This window comes from Populus euphratica, unplaced genomic scaffold (assembly GCF_000495115.2).
Source record: "Populus euphratica unplaced genomic scaffold, PopEup_1.0 scaffold87.1, whole genome shotgun sequence".
NCBI lineage: Eukaryota > Viridiplantae > Streptophyta > Magnoliopsida > Malpighiales > Salicaceae > Populus > Populus euphratica.
Genome location: NW_011499900.1, coordinates 764949 through 773321, shown reverse-complemented (window position 1 = coordinate 773321; position 8373 = coordinate 764949). Strand labels below are relative to the sequence as shown.

Here is an 8373-nt window from a genome sequence, read left to right as displayed (position 1 = left end):
GGTGTGCACTTAAGCCCTGCTATGCGTGGTAAACTGTAATTCTGCGCATGGTTTCACTAGGGATTTTACTTTTCTTTCTCCTCTTAATCCCATCTAGTGGCTAAATCAATTTATTTGGGAACTTTTTTGAAATCATTGTGGGCAAAAAGAATTGCATAATCTGAAAGACTGAACTAAAAAAAAGGGAGAAGGCAAAATTTAATTAAGCATGCGGAGGAGCTGCTGCCGGAGCTTGCTGGGGTAGTGGAGGAGACTAGAGAGAAGAAAAGCGTTAACATTAATATTTTCTTTTCAACGTTGATTTTAATATTCTCATATGTGTCCCAAGGAAGACCATTGAATTCTAACCTTAGCATCATCACGTCACCAACCCCAAGAGTCATGAAACCACAGAAAGTGAAAAACTTCACATGAATTGAATCGGAGAGATACAGTACATACCCAGGATCATAAACTCATCTGGGTCTTTCTCATTTACCCAAAATCTTTGTTAAAACATGGAAGAATCCCAGTTAGAAAGGAACCCAAGAAACCCAATAAATGGTTTCTTGGCTTTGGTGTTGAGACCAATAAATTGGCTAAAAATGCTTGGTGAAGAGTTGCATTGGAGTTTTGTGCTAGGAGTTATGATTGTTTATGGGATCAGTCAGGGATTTGCAGTTGGCATGAGTAAAGTTAGTACTAAGTACTATATGAAAGATGAGCAGAAGGTACAGCCATCTGAATTACAGGTGTATTTGGGGTTGCTTCAACTTCCTTGGGTAATTAAGCCTTTATGGGGTCTCCTCACCGATACAATTCCTGTTCTTGGGTACAGAAGGCGGCCTTATTTCATTTTTGCAGGTAAAAAAAGATACGCTTTTTTCTTTTAACTTGTTTTCAATCTGGTGTTCTGGGTGTGTTTGTTTGCTGATAGGAATTTAAGATCTTGATATTACTAAAGTTGTTCATTTGTGGTTTTTTTTTTTTTTTTTCCCGAACTGGATAAGTTTCAATCTAGAGTTTCTAGAGATGTAGTCTATGATATTGCATCAAGTTTAAGAACAACTATGGACTGCAAATTGAGCTTTTCGTTGAAGGCCCTAGACTAGGATTGCTAAGATTATTACATGACATGAGTATTAGGAAGAACATTTAAGCATCTATGGTAGTCATTAATTTTGTGAAATATAAAAAACCTGTTTGATTGTGAACCGCGGAATTTTAGGGCTGAGTTTATTCAACAGTATAAGCTTGGATGATAAAAGAGAGAAAAGCATCAGACCATGATCACTGCATAAGAGTAACTGTTTAATGAACTCAGATTGGTATAGGTTAAGCACATGGAGGAATCGGCTGTTAATATGAGTCATGGGAGTTCGAACAAGGTCATAGTTTAGGTTGGCCTCTGCCCCTTGGTATCTTCTTTTAGAATAATTTCTTTGTGTTATTAAATAGTGGAGAACACTGAAGATTAGTTGGTCTCTTTCATATGCATATTTTTCAGTTTAAAGTTTTGACTCTTTCAAATGCAATTGTGCACATATGGAAAATGCTGTAGTTCATTGAATTCTTGTTACATGTTTCCCTTACTAGATTTTGGTCCCTGTGTTTTTGTTTTTTGGTTATTATATTTTTTTTTTTTCCTTTTAGTGATCATCTAAAAGTAAATGATAGGCTGGCTTTTTTTGCAATAAGACATGTAAGAGCATAATATTATGAGGACAGATAAAGGTTGTTCAGTCAACAAGTTCATCCCTCCCTTAATCTCAGGTTTTCTTAGCGTGACCTCGATGCTTGCTCTATCAATCCGAAGAAACTTGAGTCTTGCATTTTCCCTATTGTCTCTAATGGGGGTAAGTGCTGGGATAGCAATAGCGGATGTAGCCATTGATGCCTGCGTGACACAAAACAGCATAAGTCATCCTTCTTTAGCTGGTGATATGCAAAGCTTGTGTGGATTCAGCTCTTCCATTGGAGCACTGGTGGGCTATTCACTCAGTGGCTTTTTGGTTCACCTAGTTGGCCCAAAGGTCAGTTTCTGTGTGCATATTATTGTGGCTATGTTCAATCCTCGATAATCCATTTGCTTTCCTTTTAGGTAGTAAATAAATTAGATTACTATCCATCTTCAGTTAACAATTTAATTCTTAACCCCATGGAGTTGGCCTGGTGGTTAAATGCTTGCTGAGTTGTGTGGTTCGGGCGCATGTGGATTCAATTCCCAGTGCTGCTAGGTAGGTGCAAACAGTACCATGCTTGGGTCACCTACATAGAGTCAAAACTTCTCATGAGTTAGCAGAGTTAGCAGGGTTCTCATGAGTCCAGGGTTAATCCATCTATGGAGGCTTTCCTGCTTAAAAAAAAAAAACTCTCGTATCTAGATTTGATAAAGAATCTTTGATGTAATTGTCTATTAATAATATGAATTTGTAAATAACGATTAAAAATCTAGTTCAATTTCCTTCTGATCTGTGGTAGTCAGGCTGTACTGCTTTTTTTCTTCATTTTATCCTCTCCATAATCTGTCAAGTGTTACTCTTACCTCACAGGGTGTGTTTGGGCTTCTCAGTGTGCCAGCCGGCCTGGTTATCTCGGTTGGAATGATGCTGAAAGAATCCCGTGTTCATAAATTTACGCACAGAGGAGTAAGGTTTTGTGATTGTGTCTTCTTTTGGCACAATTTATATCACTGCTTTCTTCCATGCTCACATGAAGTCATTGGATTAGGTAAATGAGAAGCTTCTGGATGCTGGTAAGGCCATGTGGACAGCACTGAAATTCCGTGATGTATGGAGGCCATGTTTATACATGTACTTGTCACTTGCAGTGAGCTTGAATATTCATGAAGGGATGTTCTATTGGTATACAGATGCGAAGGGAGGTCCATCTTTTTCACAGGTACTTGCCTTTCATCTTTTGTAAACAAAAATATGCTGGAGAACTCAGGCAGCTGATTTTTCTTCAATGTTCTCTAGTCTTGTCTTGATTTTAGCATGGAAACCAAGAAACCACAAATAAGAAAAAAATATATGTGAAAGCGCTTCTACCTAGTTCCTTCGTTTTTATTTTCTTGTTTGGGCAATCACATGTCATGGGATATCTTGTGTGCATTGGAATCAACTGAAACTCCACATTTACCAATATATCATTTTAAAACATTTTCAGCTGCTCTGTTTGGAGAACTGAGGAACATTTGCTCATATACCTTTATGTATGTCAATCAAAGTGATGAAATATATACAGATCCTAAAATTGAAAACTTCTGCAAGAAATCTGGACTTTCTGGTGTTCAAAAAAGCCCCCAGCAATAGAAGAGACTCTTGAAGCTGCAACCTTTTTCCAAGAATTCTGACAACTGGACAAAAATTTAGGGTCATGGCAGTGGATGGATTTGAAAGTTGAAACGAACTTTAGTAGGATAAAGTGCATATCAACTACATTGTTTTTGTTCATGTTCAAACGAACTTTAGTAGGATATAGTGCATATCAACTACATTGTTTTTGTTCATGTTCAATCCGTTCCAGAGATGATTTATTTACTTCTTTTATCAAGCATTTTCGTCATACAATCATTAAAGGAGGTATGTGGTAGAAAACTAGTCAGGTTATGCATCTTACAGGTCTATTTTTCCATAAGCCCATGTTGTGATGCAAGCTAACAGGTTTGCCATATGCACTCATTTGGAACCCCAGCGTGGATTGTTTCCATGTAAGAACTCCAATCTGTCGCTCATCACCTACCATGAGATATCTAGTTGGCTTAATAGTGATTCTGAGCTGGGTTGTTCTGATGTTTTGTTTTGGTATGGGATGCAGGTCCATTAAAAACTTTATGTCCTCTCCATCCAAAACACAGCAGTATCGAGTGTTAAAAAACAGTATTTCATCACACACTTTCATTGCCCATATAGTCTCGGTTGTGTCACTTAACTGGTGTCACATCTCTCTCAATTTTACGAATTGAAGTCAAGCGATGTGGCTTCATAAACTGCTTGTGAAAGTCTGAACTAAATTATCAAAGTGAAAAACCATGAGGACAAAGTTGAAATATGGTTGAAACTTGGAGGATTAATTTTGCAATAGAATCTTATTTTCTATATAGCATCCATTGCCAACAACAGATTTTTTATAAGCTGCAAAAATTACATGCTTGTGTTTTCTTTCCCATTTGTATGCTAGAATTTTTGACAAATATTTTGTGTTACCTTCACACACTGGTTATTGAATGTTCACATTGGTTTGCCAAGTGTGTCTCTATATCATCACTCAATTTCCAGAATATTTCTTAAATGAAATGCATCCAAATGCATAATTCTCACCATGTTTAGAAGTTTCTATTTGCAACGGAATGCAAATCATAGATAAGTAACCCCTGTTATATATATTGTATGCAGGAGGTTGTTGGGTCCATATTCTCGGTGGGTGCAGTTGGCTCCCTCTCTGGGGTCCTTATCTACCAAAATTGGTTGAAAGACCATCGTTTTCGCGACTTACTTTTCTGGTCTCAGTTGTTGTATGGTGCATCAGGGTTGCTAGATTTGATATTGGTGTTGCGTCTGAACTTGAAAATTGGTTTGCCTGATTATTTCTTTGTTGTGATTGATGAAGCCATTTCTATGATGATTGGACGCATTAAATGGCAGCCTCTTCTTGTACTTAGCTCCAAGCTTTGCCCTGCTGGTATAGAGGGCACTTTCTTTGCTTTGCTCATGTCAGTAGACCATGTTGGTTTGCTTTCATCAACTTGGGTAGGAGGTCTCTTACTCAAATTCTTGAAGGTTACAAGGACACAATTTGACAACCTTTGGGTGGCCATTTTAATCCGGAGCCTCATGAGAATAATTCCAGTTTTCCTACTGTTTCTGATACCTAGAAGCGATCCAAACTTATCCATTCTTCCAGAAGAGATGTTGAAGATGAAAAAAGGTGAAAATAGACTTGAATCTGAAAACACCGAGATGGTCTCCCTCGTTGATAGCACTTGAATGGCGTCACTTAATCCAACAATATAAAAATGCTTCTAGGAGCCTGACAGTTTCTGAATGAAGACTCGATTAAATCCTCAATTTTGGCTTCCAAGGAAGATTTTTATGTTCATTTGCTTAGAATTACTACTGTTGATGCATCACCTTGAGAACACGAAGGCTTCTCCACTAGAAGTTCAAAACAGGACATAACTTTCTCTGCTGCAGGCTGTCAACAGAGAGTCCCGTGGAATGCCTCTTGTCAGAAGTCATCCCTCCTTGATATTGCTTTCAATATAGAAGACAATGTTATTCTTTGATTGTCTGATATTTCTGGTGTACAGCAACATTTCAGAGATAAGATCAAGTCCATCCTGCCACGGTCAAAATCTAATTATCACGAACTCTGGAATCAATTTGAACAATAGACATTATTCTCGGACATTATGGAAGACAATAGCTCCAAATTAACTTTTTCAAAAACTTCGCTGGTTCCCCACATTGGCTCTTCTTTTTTCTTTGTAGATTTTACAAATTATTGATCACATTTTCCAAAGCCATGATCCTGTTCTGAAATAAGCAGCTTGTAACCCGTCTCGGATGCGGTGAAGTGATTTGCTCATAATCTTTTTATCATTTTTTTTCGCTCAAAGGCTCGTGCTTTTAAGTTTTGGTAAGAAATGAATTTCCCGTAAAGTATTTTAGCCCCTGAAAACTCTGAAATATCAAGAAATTCTTCATCATTTAGCCATCTTTAGATACACACACATAGAACATATAAGAGTATGCAATTATATAACCACGTCAACCTTCTTAGAAGTAATTCTGCACCCTCTCTAAGATTCAAACAGATCTTACGTTAAAAATATACAAAAGATATTATTTGCTGTGTTTGGGACTGCACTGTCAAAACACTTGAGAAATTGGAAATGGCGTTTTTACATATTCTGTACCTTTCCCCATGGATAATAATAGATATTTATATGTGATATGAACCAAGAAAAACTACTTCTTGATGATTTCTTTGGCAACAAGAACGACTGACATTGCATCAAATAAATATATGCACAGTCACACACCTGTTCTTAATAATACCTTCGAATCATCGACCTAGTCAAAATTGCAAGCTTCTGCCGCAAATCCCAACATGGACCCCTTGGTATCATATATAACCCTCTGGTTTTTCTGTTGATAATTCCCAATTATACCAACCTCGTTTTCATAAGAGAGACTTGCAATAGCCAAGCAGACCTGAGATGCGTCAGTCTTGACAAAATAGAAAACCCCAGTTACATCCACATTGAGCTCAGCATTTCCCTCAAAGTGCATTTTTATGTTTGGAATCTCAACTTCTTGATATCCACTAAGGTTGAAGCAAGTATCCAAAATCATAAAAGCTGGTGCAGAAGGAAACCCTGAAAATTGTTTCACAAACTCATCCTTTAGTGCCCGGTAAATTGAAGGGGGAAGCCTTGTAATAACCGTCCCAGAATCAATCATCATTCCATCTTTACCAAAACTTGGTGCTTGTACCGCCACGCTACCAACAGTAATACCGGTTAGGTTTAGAAAATAGAAGGGTAGCTGTGGATTGGGAATCATTCTAGTGTATGAAATGGGAGTTGTGTTTTTGTATACTGAGGAATTTCCACCCATGACTAGTGATCCTGAAGCTTCAGTTTCCGCTCTAGGCAAACAGTAGGAGAAAACTCCTCCAAACATGGCTGAAGTTTGAGAAATCAAAGAGAGACTACTCCTTCCGAAACCCACAAGGCCTGAAGCTCCACCAAATAGACCTTGATTGTTCCTGCCACAGCCGAATATGAAGTTGCTGACAGCAGTACTGTTTCCCAAATCAAGATGTTCCGTGCCTAGCTCACCGCGTGTGTAGGATCCATCACCATAGTTAACAACATAGTTACAAGTCGGAGGGTTACTTCCACAGACTCCTAAATTTCCAGTTGCAGACTGCAGGGACTGACAAGTTGGTGAACTACATAAAACTGTTCGGTATGAAGGAGATGTTGAAGGGTTGAAAACAGGGTCTTGTTGATTATAACATCTTTTGCAAGGTTGACATTGAACCCAGCTCAAGTCACTCCCAGTGTCCACAATCACTGTCATTTTTTGACCACCTAATTCCACTGTAACTATGTAGTTCAGTGTCTGCAGTCTTACACCAGAAGTTAATGGGATTGGAGCATCCACTAAATCATCAATATTTCGGCCAGAAATGATGCTTTTCATTCTAGATTGAAGTGATCGAAGCTGAAAATCATCCATGATCAAGTGTTTTTGAAGCTTCTTGTTCCAGTCTAGGATCTTTCCTGAGCAAGAATCTTTGTGCTTCATTTCCAATATGGTTGCACCATTCTCCCATCCTTTAATTCCCAAACAGAATGAGAACATTAGTCCATATTTGGGCACTGTAGTTGTATTTTAAAAATCAAATACTAGTGTAACTTTACCAGCAAAGTAGAGGAATAATACAAATGAAGACTGTATATGGATGCCATATATTCTCAAAAAAGGAAAATAAACTGTATAATCTTGATCTCCAGTGATCCAAAACAGTTAGTTTCAGGAGGGGATGGAAGAAATTTTTCAAACATCCATCATAAATAATTCAACAATGGAGTACATCATTCAAAGTTAAAGAAAGTGAAGCCAAGATAAAGTTTTCCAATGATGGATGTTTCCCAATTCCCATAAAGCATGAACTCAGTTATAGATAGTGCTAGCATAAAAGGAAAGTAAGTAGTAGAGTACAGATCCCAAAAGTGGAGAACAGATAAATAAAGAAGCTAGCTAGCTTAAAAAAAGATTTGGTCACCATTGGCCAAACCATTCTTCAAGCCTTTTCTTTCTCACTTTGCTACTCACTTGTTTCCTGGGAGAGACAAGTTGAACTATTACTCCCCTGTTTCCATTGAAATTTATGCATGCTGAGGACTTTCTTCCCTTGAAAGCATTGAACCCCATTATCAAAAATGGCGAGGATAGAAACAAGAAGAGAGAGAAGGAGAAGTTTTGATGGAAAAGGAGGTTTTGCTTGCACCATTTTGATGATGAAGAAAGGTAAGAAGTTTTGAGTTGCCGAGAACAAAAAATGGAGCAAATAAAGAATCTCGGCTATGAGTGTGTGAGTATCTGAATGTGTGTGTGAGAGAAAGAGAGAAAGGCAGGGAGGGAAGGAGGGAGAAGAGAGGGAGATTCTTAAGAGTTGGAGTTTGGCAAGAGAACAAAAGAGAAATGGCTGGCTAAAGGACCCCACTGGTGCATGAGAAATTATTGTAGATTCACGTGCAAATTCTTGGCACCAAAAAAAAAAAAGAAAGGAGATGTATGTTGCCGCTGTGTTTGTAGCTAGTAGTGGATATGGAGAGGTAGTGACATTTACAATAATTTGATTGGTTTGCTGAGCTTT

At 38.0% G+C, this 8373-nt stretch overlaps 2 protein-coding genes across 2 annotated transcripts; one reads left to right on the top strand and one right to left on the bottom strand.

The window, feature by feature from the left end:
- LOC105132672 (Major facilitator superfamily protein) lies at nt 1-5421 on the top strand. Its single transcript, XM_011036290.1, has 5 exons — nt 1-843; nt 1753-2012; nt 2532-2627; nt 2710-2880; nt 4377-5421. The coding sequence occupies exons 1-5, from the start codon at nt 498-500 to the stop codon at nt 4965-4967; spliced, it is 1464 nt and encodes a 487-aa protein (XP_011034592.1). The 5' UTR covers nt 1-497; the 3' UTR covers nt 4968-5421.
- Nucleotides 5422-5742: 321 nt separating this feature from the next.
- Nucleotides 5743-8170, bottom strand: LOC105132671 (Eukaryotic aspartyl protease family protein). Its single transcript, XM_011036289.1, has 2 exons — nt 7830-8170; nt 5743-7327 (listed from the first exon to the last, which is right to left on the bottom strand). Exons 1-2 carry the CDS (start codon nt 8005-8007, stop codon nt 6057-6059), a joined length of 1449 nt encoding a protein of 482 aa, XP_011034591.1. The 5' UTR covers nt 8008-8170; the 3' UTR covers nt 5743-6056.
- Between the last annotated feature and the right edge of the window lie 203 nt (nt 8171-8373).